Source organism: Arvicanthis niloticus, chromosome 21 (genome assembly GCF_011762505.2).
Source record: "Arvicanthis niloticus isolate mArvNil1 chromosome 21, mArvNil1.pat.X, whole genome shotgun sequence".
NCBI classification, from domain to species: Eukaryota; Metazoa; Chordata; class Mammalia; order Rodentia; family Muridae; genus Arvicanthis; species Arvicanthis niloticus.
Window position 1 is genome coordinate 4,528,570 of NC_047678.1, and position 14,404 is coordinate 4,542,973.

Here is a 14,404-nt window from a genome sequence, read left to right on the forward strand (position 1 = left end):
CCCTGTACTGTAAGAAAGCAACCCAAATGATGACAGTTGTTAACAAGATGTACTTTAATTCCTTCTAACCAAAACTTAGAAAATTCTTGGAATTCAATTTTTATAAAAATATTTAACACTATTCAGGTATGAAGACACTATTGTTAGAGACATCTAAAATAAGAAACTATTATTTCACAATAATAAGCAGCAAAACTTTGAGACATAAGTTAAAAAACAAAGAGTTAATAATGTATAAAATACACTGCCTTAAAAACAAGGTTTACTCAATCTTCAAGACAGCTAGAATAAAATTTGAGTCAACTGGAAACAAAAAATACCACTAGAACAGTGAACTTCACCTAAAACGTTCTAGAAACACAAGAAACTCTCTTTCACTATGCTTAGTGACACTTAACAATTAACTACTTAGCTTTCTATCCTGTAGGTATGCTATCAACTAACTTACAAGCCTACCATCAGCACCAAAGACTTGCCATAGTAAGATAAAAATATAGCTACCAAGTAATCGAGTTGGTAATGCAAACCTTGTAATTATGAGATTTAAAAGAAAATAATTGAAATACAGTAGAGGAAGCCAAATTTGAAAACACTGTCTATATCAAAAAGGTATAGAATAAAAAGGTTTTACAACAGAAAAGATAATCTAGAACTCAATGGCCTCATATTTTTTTAATATACTATTACTGTATCATCTATCTATCCTACTATATCTTAACTATTTAACTGAAAAACAGAATGTATATTTCATTCACAAGCAAATGTACAGCATTTTAAACAAAAAGGAATATAAGTGAATCTTGGTTAATAAGGTATAAATGGCTATGCAATGTAATTTAGTTTCATGAGGAAGAAAGATAAATGGCAATTATTCACATTCTAAAAATGGGCTAATTATATTTTTAAGTAAAAAGAAAATGTCTCAAATTATATTATATTCTTAAAAGTTGATTAAAATAGAACATCAGTTTTTCAAATGAAACTGGCTGAACATATATAAGAGGATACAAGGCAACTGTTCCTTTATATGAGATTATTTATCGGTTTAATTCTTCAATTAAATATAAATATAACTTTGGTTTAAAAGTAGATTTATTTTCCTAGTTAAGGTGATAGGAAATAGTTCTAAAGCCTACCAAATAACACTAAATCATTTTCCCTTGGGAATTCTTTCTTATCCCCCTAGGCAAGAGGATACCCTTCTAGGCAGACTGGTCAATTTCAAGTCCCATGATCACCACCTTCTCTACGCAAATCTACAGTATTTTCACTTTATTCAAAATAAATATTCAAATTCAATATTCCTTTGATACTAACCTATTAAGGTCTAATATAAACTTGTCTCATATGATGGTTAATATTGTCAACATGACACTTAGGAAGCACCTCCAGGGTATTTCTATAAAGGATTAACTATATTAAAGCTAACCTCTGAGAATGTCTGAGAGACTATCTTGAGTAAATTAATTAATATGGAAAACCCCATTTTGATTGTGGGTGGGACCATTCCCTGAGCAGAGGATCCAGGACTCCATAAAATGAAGAGGGCAAGTTGTGCACTGCATGCATGAATGAATTCACTGTTGTCTGTTTTAGACTGCAAATGCGCTGTAACTAGCTACTTCAAATTCTTGATGCCTTGACTTTCCTTCTAATGAGGTACTTCCTGTAACCTGAAATTGTAAGCCAAATACACCCTTTCCCCTTTAAGCGGCTTCTGTCAGGGTATTTCATCACATCAACAGGAAGCTACCTAAGATGTCCATTACCTGACTTCATTTGCTACTTCTTTCTCATTTGTCTCCTGCAGTTGCTAACCTAGTTCAACCTTCCAGTACATCAGGCGTGTTCCTTGTTTAGGATATTTGAATTAGCTGTATTTTCTGCCTGCCATGCTGGAGTGGTTTGTTTGTTTCCATCCTTCCTTCAGTGTCTGTCACCTTTTCAATGAAACCAGGTCCTCATTTATCCCCTGGTAATTGCAACCCACCACCAGTAACTCTTGATACTCTTTATATAGTCATGGTTATTTTTTATAACATTTTCAGATAAAACCACATATTTTTATGTACCATATTTATTTCCTGCCTCCTCCCATAACATGCATAACTCCATAGGTTAATATATTTTGTTTTGTATTTAATACTGCTTTGTATTTTAACTACTCTGCTAAATTGACTTAATTTGCAGTAAGAGCATACCTAAATATATTTAATCAATTTTTCTGAAAATAAATCAGCAATAAACTAAAAAGTTTGGAAATTGGTTTTAGCCATTTGAAATATCAATCCTTTTAAAACATGTATAAAGGCGGAGAAAATAGTAAAAAAGAAAGTCCTTTGTAGTAAATTATCCACTTTCAATCAAAATCTGTATGCCCAACACTATAAAATATAGATGAAAAGCCCACAACATTTTAAATGTTACCTGTAAGGTATAAAATATAAGTATGTGGCATGTAAGGTATCAAACTTTTAGAGTTCAAAACCTTTAATTTTTGTACCAGAATGACAAAACTTTCTAAACAAATCTCTTCTTCTAGTTATTTCTCAAGAGCTGATTTATTTATCTGGCTACAATACTGGTGCAATTTAGAAAATAACATATAATTGCTAAAGTACAGTGCACAGTCCCCACCCAAAGCAATTTCATCAATTAAACACATTTTCCTCACAAACAGTACTTTAACAGCTACGCTATATTTGTGTTCAAATCTGACAACTGAGATGTTAACCATGTTACTGTTTTCCTTTCACTGACAGATTTCCATTACAATCCCCCTCCCTCTATTCCTTCCAGTTCCTCCCCACCTTTCCATCCAATCCTGATCCATTCCCTTTCTATTCATTAGGAGGGGGAAAAAAGGCTAATAGATAAAAATATAACAAAATAAAATAGAATAGACTACACAAAAACTATCACATTGAAGTCGGACAAGACAAACAAGACATAAACCAAAGAAGGAAAAGAGCCCAATAAAAGGCACAAGAATCAGAAACACATTTATTTGCACATTCAAGGGTCCCATAAAAACATTAAACTGGAAACTGTACATTGTATATATATGCTAAGGACCTAGTGTAGAACTGTGTGGGCCATGTGCATGCTGCTTCACTCTCTGTGAGTTCTTATGAGCTTAAGCAAGTTTTTCCAGTTATGATATGAGAAATAATTTATTTCCCACAACATACTTGGCTTTTAAGTAATACATATTTTACAATCACTAATATCAATTTTTCTTGTCTCACTTTCTCCTAGTTTAATAGTCCTCCTGAAAAAACAAAAACAAAAACAGTAAAATAAGTATCTACTTGTTTAACTTTTGATTTACATTCCACGGCTAGGCTTTTAACACATCTACAACTTTAATATGCATTATACATTATAAAGTGAGTTTCTGAGAGTAACAAACACCCATAGGCTCATATATTTAAATGCTTAGTAACCAGAGACTAAGTCTTTGAGAGGAGTAAAAGGATTAGGGGGTGTGCCCTTGTTGGAAGAAGTGTGCTCCTGGGGATGGGCTTTGAGATATCAAAATCCCATACCAGGCCTAGTCCCTCTCCGCCTGAAGTTCAAGAGGTAACTCTCAACTACTTCTCCAATACATGCACACCTCTGCCATGTTCCCACCACGATGATAATGAACTAACCTCTGAAACTGTAAGCAAGTCTCTAATTAATTCTTTCTCTTTTAAGAGTTGCTTTAGTCGTGGTGTCTCTTAACAGCAACAGAACAGTAAGTAAGACAGAGGTTGGTACCAGGAGTAAAGTACTGCTGTAACAGGTCTGACCATGCTGGGGTTTGGAGGACTAGTATCTTTATAAGAACATGGAAGACAGTGCGGAAAGTGATTCAAGTGTGGGGACCCAGCTCAAGAATCTGCAGAGGAGAATATTATAAAGTGGCCTAAAGACCATTTTCTTGTGATATGGCTGCCTTCTGCCCTTGTCCTACATATCTGCCTGAAGATAAATTAAAGATAGGTTTAATGGTGTTGGCAGAAGAAATTTCAAGACAGCCTACTATTGGTTGTGCCATGTGGTTACTAGTGGTCACTCCCATGCAGATCTGTAACAAAAAGGAGCTATGTAAGCAAAAAAAATAATAAAAATGCACAATTTGAGGAGAAAAAGAAGCATCAGTAAGTATAACAGAGTTAGTTAAGTTTGTGCTCAAGGAGATAAAAAGCTTAAAGCACCTGATACAAAATGAAGTAAAGGAAGTGGAATAATGGTCAGTGCAAGACCCTCCCAACTAAGCTTCCAACAAACTTGTAAAAATGAATTATAGGAAAGCATAAGCAGTGACGGAAAGCATCAATAGCAGAAAGCTGATGCAAACAAAAATGAAAGAGGAGGCCAAGTTCCAACTTCAGCAGCTTCAGTCATGGCCATGTGGTTCTAGTTTTAGAGTCAAAGACAGAGGTTGTAGAACCCCTCCCTATGTCTAACGAAAGCTGCTGAGGTCAGGTGCGTGTCAGGGGGTGTCACTACATTGAGGCCTCAAGAGGCCATTAAATGAAGCCGTGAAGGTAAAGCCTGAATTGTATTAGATACCCCAAGATGTGAAAATGCCAGAGCTATGGGATACCTGCTGAGCAAAGCTGCAGACCAGGTGCAGAACGAGCCCAAGAGAGAATGAAAGCTGAAGGAGCTAGAAATCTGAAGAGAACTATCTTAAATATGAAGATACAGAATTAGGAGTTTTCCTTGTTGGTCCAGTATTTCTTCACCATGCTCCTCTTCCTCTCTTTTGGAATGTTAATGCATATTCTATGCCATTATATGTTGAAAATATGTGATCTGCTTTTAGGTTTTGATTTTACAGGGGGTTAAAATCAAGACTGCCTGAGTCTCAAAAGAGACTCTGGACTTTTAAAAGTGTTGAGACTGTGAAAAACAATGAGGACTTTGAAGTTGGACTTTGCATCATGAAAAAGCCATAAATGTATGGGCACAGGGGAGTAGAATGTTGTGCCCCACCCCATAGGTCCATGTATTTGAAAGCAGAACAAAATTCTTTGAAAGGATTAAAAGGATTAGTGGATGTAACCTTGGAGGATGTATGGTTGACTCTGATGCATTAAAAGCCCATACCAGGCACAGTCAGTCAGTGTCTGTCTGTCTCTCTGTCTCTCTCTGTCTCACCTGTAGAACAGGACATATCAACTGCTTCTCCAGCAACATGGCTGCCTACATACTCCATGCTAACTGCCATGAGGATAACAGACTAAACTTCTGAAACTCTAAGTTCCCAATTAAATGCTTGATCTTGTTATAAGTTGCCTTGGCCACAATGTCTCCTCATAAAAATAGAACAGTGATTGAAACAGCTTGCATTTCATTCTCAATAACCAACCAGTTTATCTAGCCTTCCATTTTACTCATTCTCGTTTTTTCTATTAAATTGTGATCAACAACTGTGCTAGGCTAATCTATGCCATTACTAAGCATTTTAGTTTTATAATTAATGGCATTTTAATATTTCTGTGTATTATAAGTCTACTTAAAAATATCTTATTCCTGATTATTTAAAACTAATTTTGAAGAACTTATGAAGTAAAAATATTTGTTGCAATTCTAAATCTAGAATTGTTTGCTGATAAACTGACATCTTTCATTATCAAGTTCCTATAGCTGGGCCAAATTTTCAAGGCTGATGATTTTAGGAAAACTTCAGCAAAGTTATCCCAACTTCTTTCCTAATACAAGTATTAGTTGAACCACGTTTATTGAAGGAAAGGAAAAAGTGCACACACACTTGTACACATGCATAAGCACATAACTACAGCTGCCACAGAAGAGCACCAATGATGACTTTGGTAACTACATTTTTAAGGATAGTGAAAATGCTTATGACAAAAATCAGCAATTAAGTACCAAAGCAGAAATACTATTTTCCTCTCCAAAGTTTAGAGTTTTTCTCTATTTGCAAAGTACCCAGTAAAATGAACAGGCATTCAAGTAAAATTGTAATAAATTACCCAAGTTCAAAGATTAAAATTAACAATAATTTTTTTAGAAGATCTTTGAGATGAATATAACATTTGGTATAATACCTATTCTAGTGTAGAAAAGTAGTCTATCCCTTAACATCAGCACTGGAGAGTCCCAGAACTACAAATTTATCAAAGCAAAGCCTGTCTGTCTGTCAGCCTAATGAATACAACAAATATAGCTCAAGATTCCAAGCCCAGGCAAACAAATTTCTGCAACAGAACAATTAGATGTGGAAAAAATGAAGAGCAAAAAATGTAACTCAGAAAGTACCTTTGTATAGCTTGAACATCTAACCCCCTTTCTGATACAAAATAAGAACTCAGATAAGAAGCACTGGGGTACTCTAGCAGAAAGTAGTTTTAAGTAATTTTATTAAATTAATTTTATTATCCTACCTTGTCTAATTTAACTCCGCAAGTGTGTTGTTTAAAACCCACTCACACACTTAAAAAGTGTCTTGATACCCTCTGAGTCAAATGCTAATGTCAGCAGGCTTAGGGTTAATGACCATTAAAGCTTATTCTAAACTAAAGCACAAAAGAATGAACTTTGAATAATCTGTAACTAGGTTTCATTTTAATCTCCATAATATAAAGAAAAGCTTTCTAAATATAAGACTTAGAATCAATATCTGTAAATTAAAGACTTTGGAAATATATGAGGCTAAATTTTAATTACAACAACTTGATAAAAAAAAAACTTAAATGAACACAAGAAAACAAATTATCAAGTATACCATCTTCAATTTTAGTGGAATAACTCTTTATTTGTGACCAAACATTCAGAAAACAATTTCTTATGATTTTAAGTTTAAACAAATGCTTGTCTTTATAGGATAGTAATTTCAACATTTCTATCATACAAATATACTATACGGCATAAAGTATTTAATATGGCATGGTTACATAAAATGCTACTAATTTCAAAGGACCACTAAAGGCTCTAAAATAAAAAAGGTGCTCGTGTACACACACACACACACACACACACACACACACACACTGTAGCACAGGTACACAAACAAAATTAAATGTATTTTTTAAAAGTAAAATATCAGCAGATAAAGTTCAATAATGCTGAAAAATGTCAACACAGCATATCTATAAATAATGGGCCATAGTGGCTAATATGTACTGAGTGCTCTCCACTATTCTAGACACTATGCAATGCTCCTGATATATATTTCTGTCATCTTTATCATAAGAGACTAGATGCGTTATAAGTTAGAAAACTGAAAGGAAATTTTAATGATCCCCACAATATGGTGCCAGAGTACAGCATTAGGAAACAAGACTAAAAAGAAATATCCCAAACTATTATCATATAACCAATTACATTCATTTTTTAGCTTAAATTTAAAGCTTGATAGAAATTAAGATTTTAGACTCAAGAAATTTAACTTTATTTAATCATAAAAAGCATAAAAAATAAGCATCTTAAAGAATATAAAAGTATATTCTACAGAAAATACCTACTGACAATTTTAAATGGACTAAAAACTGATATAAAAAATTCACATATTGTTGGGCAAACTGGAACATACCTGTAATCCCAGTGTTCAGGAAAGAGTTCAAATGTAAGGCTAGCATAGGGCTCCATCAGGAGACCATGTCTCAAAAATAAAATCAACAATAAAAAATTTTTTATTCACATCACAGAGTCTGATTTGTAAGCCAGAAGATAAACTAACAGGCCTTCACTTTTCATTTAAGTTTTCTTTATAGAAACCCACTGATGGGCTGGCTCTGTGAGTAAAGTGTTTGCTATGTACGCAGAAAAACCTGAGCTTGGACCACAGCAACCACACAAAGCCAGACATGACAGGCTGAGCACAGAAAAGGCAGAGACAACAATACCTAGGAGACTTGCTGATGGTCAGCCTAGCAGAATCAATGAGCTCTAAGTTCAATGGGATCCTAACTCAAAAAATGAGCAACAGAGAACGGCATGTGACTCCTCATGTGCACACACATTCACCCCATATACACGCATGTGCATGCATAGGTAAGTACCTGCACACATTCACCCCATATACACACATGTGCACGCATAGGTAAGTACCTGCACACACATTCACCCCATATACACGCATGTGCACGCATAGGTAAGTACCTGCACACATTCACCCCATATACACGCATGTGCACGCATAGGTAAGTACCTGCACACACATTCACCCCATATACACGCATGTGCACGCATAGGTAAGTACCTGCACACACATTCACCCCATATACACGCATGTGCACGCATAGGTAAGTACCTGCACACACATTCACCCCATATACACGCATGTGCACGCATAGGTAAGTACCTGCACACACATTCACCCCATATACACGCATGTGCACGCATAGGTAAGTACCTACACACACATTCACCCCATATACACGCATGTGCACGCATAGGTAAGTACCTGCACACACATTCACCCCATATACACGCATGTGCACGCATAGGTAAGTACCTGCACACACATTCACCCCATATATACGCATGTGCATGCAGAGGTTTAAGTACCTGCACACACATTCACCCCATATATACGCATGTGCATGCAGAGGTTTAAGTACCTGCACACACATTCACCCCATACACACGCAAACACTACACTGAGCTTTAGAGTAAAAAAAAAAAATTATCCAAGATATTCTATTTTATTAAGGAAGATTTCAAAGGAAACATCCAAACCACTATACACATACAAATTATTCTGAGGTTACTCTTAATAAAGACATTAAGGACAGATAGCATGTGGAAAACATTTCAACATAATTTGGTTCATTCCTACAGCACCATCTAGAGCAGAAGATAAATCACATAATGGAGGGCGGCTCCAACAGTATTAGAAGGCCAATCCCATCATCAGTTTACTAATAATGAAGAAAGTAATAGGGAAGAGACGATGGAAATAATCTCTTGTGCAATAAAACAAGCAGGCGATCTTTCCTCCTTGGCTTTCCTTGTGTGAGTAAAAGGATTAAGATACTCCGGAGCTACCAGGAAATCCTCACATGTGCAGTTTTGGTGTTCAGTTGTTTTATTTAAAAACAACAGATTCAGTAAATACTGAATACTGAGATGAATATTAACTTAAATATCGAGAAGAAAGGCAGTTGAAATTTCAGACAGGAAGAAATGATAATCCCAAGAATTACACAAAAAGTTTCATAAGCCAAGGACATATTAAAGAATGAAAAGAAACAAAAAAGGTAGTGACTGCCATTAAAATGGTATTTATTCCCCTTTTCTTTCCTAGGAATCAATCTGCTACTTCAACTAGAAGATACTACAATGAAGTTTTAAGTATTAAGTATTATTTTAAGTATTTTACTTAAGGATTAGTTATTTTAATAAAAATTCTTTAAATGTTTTAATTTTGGGTTGGTGCTACAGATTACACCTAGGACCTCACATGTCTACCCTTAAGATTTTAGGTAGCTTTTTTTATATGTCAAACATCTCAGTCATTTAACTTTGAGCCAACTAATATTTATATAGCATGTATGATACAAGTGTAGTCAACCGGATGTTAACAGAGAAAAAAAGAAGACATGGTACTTAACCTTATGGAGACTGAGTCTAGCAAGGAAGAAAGAAAGACAGGAAATAAGGACTTACTTACAATAGTAAATGTTATCAAATAAAGGAAAATTTGGAACACATAGCAAAGGTTCCAAACATATGGGGCAGTAGTTTAAGTAATTTCTCTAGGAATCGAAAGACTGAAGAAAAAAAAAAGCAAAAAAAAAAATGTTGACAGGAAGGGAATATGTTTTCAGGTTGAGGGAACAGCATGTACGATGCCCTGGGGCCATAAAACAGCATTAAAAAGGTAGAACCAGGAGATGGATCAGAGGGTTATGGGATTTGCTATAAAGCCAAACACTCTGAGATCAATCCTCAGGACCCACATGGTAGAGAAAACCAACTCCCATTTTTTCTCAAACCTCCATACAAATATGTAGCATGTATGCACATGCAAAATGCAAAGTAAACACAATAAAAATATTTAACAAGTCAGTTACAGAGCTTGTGGACAAGGTGGTTCCAACTCTGCAAAGTCAGTCTGAAACACAGTGAAGGCCTACCTCAATAAATAAAGGAAAAAGAAAAATCAAAAAACTCCAAACACAGTAAGTCTAGTTATAATTGGCACTCAAAATACAAAAGTACAATTGTCAAGAGAGAAAAATTAAGATGTGACAGATGCCTTTTAACTGAATTCCAGTGAAACTATGGTTTGAGGTCTTTATGGGAAATGAATGAAATCATGTAAGATTTGCTTTACGAAAATTTCCCACAGCTTTCTGGCTTGGCTGCAATGATCATGAAACTGGAAATGATCTAACTAAAAGCAAAGCTACTTTAGTGAAACAAATCCAACTATTCAAAACAAAACCTGAGGCTAGAGATATAGCTTAGTTGGTGAAGTTCTTATGTTTTATCTACAACACTGAGTTTGACCCCTAGCACATGATAAACCAGGTGTGAAGTACACACCTAGAGTCTCAGCTCTTAAGAGGTAGAGGGAAGAGAATCCTAAGTTCAAAGTCATCCTTAGCTACATCTATCGTACAGAGATTCCTGTAATTTTCCTTAAAAAACTGAGTACCTGATTTCAAATTCAAGTACTTAACTTGAAAGAATATACATACTATGCTCCATTACTTCCAGTTCCTATATTAAGACAAAGTAATCCAAAAATTACTATACTCAAATAATAAATAGACACAGCTTGTACATGAATGCTTAAATCATTTCACAGAGGTAAAAGGGTGATATGTAATAGTGATATGAATTGAATGCAAAAACTGCACATCAACACCAGAGAAAGCACTGACTTTGTTACCACTTATCTACTGTTTGGTTTCTCCGTTGATAAAAGAGGCCTCTTACAGAGCCGCTATAGAACATAAAGGACACCACTTGTTATGCAAACTCAAAGCTAGTTTATAGTAACGATTATTTATATTGGCTGTCTCTAAGCAATGAAAGCATTATATGTTATAAAAGTTATTTTGTGGGACATTACTTTATTTCACTGACTGTTATTTAAGGAGCTCAACAAATCACTACTATCTATAAGATTTATTCAGCCTGCCTATGAACTTCCTAATTTCCAAAAATTAGGAACATTTCCTAATTGAACATTACCCAGGAAATGTTCAAATATTAAATTTAAAGGATCCTTAAAGAAACTGAAAAAGTCAAAGACCTTACATAAATATGACCTTTGTCATTTATAAAGATGAAAACCCAGCATCAAACTCTGTAATCACTGTGGGTGAGAGAAGAACCTGAGTGCACAGTCATCAGTACTAAGTCACTTGCCAGGTCCATCAGGGATGGGAGAATCTGTCATCATATCTATACCTTACAAGTAAATCTGATTAATTATTTACTTAAGAAATGAAAACACAACTCTAAAAGCACTGAACTCCTGACGAAAATGGTTATTTAAAAATTTTACTGCTTTGTTTTGTGACCTGGAACTTGAAATGGAAATTTAAACAACAGAAACTTTTCTATAATGTAAACACATGTTGGGAGTCTGAGAGCTATCTTCCTGTTTTATAAGAAAGGAAGGAAGGGAGGGAGGGAGAGAGGGAGGGAGGGAAAAGAAGGAAAGACAGACAGACCCGTGAAGGGACAATGTCCCTTTCCACTGATAGAAGATAGAAAAGTGAAAAAATTTTAATGTTAACATTGTGCCAAATGAAAATATATTTAAAAAAAAATAAGTTAAGAAACAAATGGCAATACAAAAAGAAAAGTTAGGTGTGACATGACTAACATAAACTGTAAACCATTATATGAAAACTATGAAAGAGAAAACACAAGAAAGTGAACTGTGGAAGGAAAGCAGCTACTAAGAAAGCAGGCTGGCATGACCATGCTTCCCTGAGGAGAACTAGGTTGTGCAGAGTGTAGAGGGACAGAGTATGAGCTCAAAGGAAGAGAGGAACAATGAACATGGAAAACTGAAGGAGAAACTGATGAATAGAAAAAAGCAATATAAATAATCAAAATGGAATTCTTCTCAATGTTAGATTAAGATTAAAATTGTGTTAAATCTCACCAGGAAGATAAATAAAATATGATGAACTATGATTATGATCATACAAATATCAGTGTATCATCAAAAAAAGAAAAATATAAACAGAGTAATATAAAAGAAATATAATAGTAATATAAACAGAGTAATATAAAAGAAAGTGAACAGACTACATCAAAAGAAGCTCTGCATTTGTTTAATTAAAGTTCTACAGAGGAAAAATAATGAAGCAGACACTATTTTAAAATAGTGGGCACTTTTCATCTCCAATAAAGGACATCAAGCAGGATAGTGCATATGAATGAGGAAAGAAGCTAGAACACATGACGATCCCTAATGCCAGGCGTCCACATACTGGTACAAGAAGGAAGTCTCAAACATGTAAGAATTTGTCTATTTCTTTGCGAAGAGCAAAGGTAAAGTCATACAAATCAATATTACAGTGTTAGACAATATACTGGAAGGGAAAAAGACAAGTGACAAGATCAAGAAGTTCAGTCCTGAGGATGCTCTATTAATTCAAAGACAAAATGTAGTACTAAGAGGTATTAGGCTGAGTCTATAAAGCAACTCAAGAGGAAAACTTATTTGCAAGTTTGTTCTCTTTGAAACTTTAGACAAAAATATGCCATGCTCTTAAAAGAAAACCAAACTAGTTGTTTGCTAACTAACATTATAGCTAAATTGAATTATAACACCAATTAACTCAATATGTAATTTTTAGTAAGGAAATTTTAGAACAACTAAAACATTAATGAGATAGTCAGTCTTCATAAGATACTTTATAATTGTACATTATGACTTTATTACTAAACTATTTACCTAAGGTTTCCATCTTTAAATGTTAATACACATAATATGTACAGATAAAAAGTTCTCTGACAGCACAGTAACTAAAAATGTTATTTTCAAGAATTCTTTACCCAGAGGCTATCATAACACAGTATACTGGACTCACCGATGCTAGGTGGGCTGCCATAGTTAACTGGAGACTCTGGTGGCCTCCCACAGTGTAGCGCAGCCAGGGCAGACCCCTTCCACACCACATGCTTGCAACCTATTCAAACATACATTTCATCAATACAAAAATAAAACACAAAAAAGTGAGAAAAAGAAGATTCAGACTGTAATAGAAAACATTCATACTTTTATTTGTACGTAGCAAGGACTGTCTTCCGGCTCCTAATAAAGTTTGTACACCAGGAACACTCTGAGGAATCTCTTGCTCAAGAAGAGGTCCCAGTCGATGACAGATTTGCAGCAAGTGATCAGGTGCAAGGTGTCTATAATACTTCACCTATTTTGTCAAAAACAAACACAAGCACTTATTATGTCCCAAACAAAAAATATTTGCTCTGTAATGTTAGCAGTTTTTAAAATTACAATCTGTTTAGGTCAATCAACACTCTAAGAGAATGTTCAGATTTTGTTAAACTACTTATTTCACAGTATCATTTAGTACACCAAGAAAGAAAAAGGTGCTATAAATTAATGTAAACTAATGAAAAAGATTCTATAAATTAACTTGATTGCTGATACTAAGCAATGATAAATATACAGTTTCAGGGCTGAGGATATGCTTTCGTTGACAGAGGTTGCCTAGGATGCATGAGGCTCTGGGTTTTTATCTCTAACACTATATACATGGGATCTGGTGGTTCACACCTATAATCCCAGTCTAGACATGCACATCCTCTACTGTGTGAAGTTGAGGTCAGCCTGGATAGAAACTTGAAATAACCGCCACCACAGAACAAAAAAATATATATAGCATTACATGGTATATTTTGTTGGAGTTCCTAAAACTTAAGCAGCAACAACAAAACTCAAAAGAAAAAAAAAAAGTTCAATGTTTTGAAACTGCTATTGTATCTTTAAAAGAATTAAAAATTAAAGACAATTAGTATTTTTAGGTTCTCATTATACAAACTTTGGGGATTTTTAATGTGCCATCTATGCTAACTTTTGTTGTTATTTTTGGAGACAGGGTTTCTCCACTTAGCCCATGGTGTTCTAGAACTCACTATGTAGGTCATGTTAGCCTCAAACTAAGAGATTACTTGCCTTTGCCTCACAAGTGCTAGAATTGAAGATGTGCACCACCATGCTAAATTTTTAATTTACCAAATCCTTTCAAAAAGTAGGGTAAAATTTTAACTGTTGCATCAAACAAGTTTCAGCAGCATTTGCAATCATAACATAAATACTTTTTATTATTTCATTTTTCAATAACATCTCAAAATCTAAACTGAATTAAATTAGAACAAATGTATATATACTATCTTACAACTTTACATTTACCTATCAAAGTTAATGAAATGTGTCCCATTGTAGAAATGGTGC

General features: G+C 34.6%; 1 protein-coding gene across 1 annotated transcript in view; it reads right to left on the reverse strand.

Moving 5' to 3' along the window:
- Positions 1-14,404, reverse strand: part of Phip (PHIP subunit of CUL4-Ring ligase complex) — a 114,800-nt gene that overhangs the window by 85,010 nt on the left and 15,386 nt on the right. The window contains 2 exon segments of the mRNA XM_034483628.2: positions 13,020-13,118; positions 13,208-13,358. Of these exon segments, the coding sequence (XP_034339519.1) occupies positions 13,020-13,118; positions 13,208-13,358 (250 nt within the window).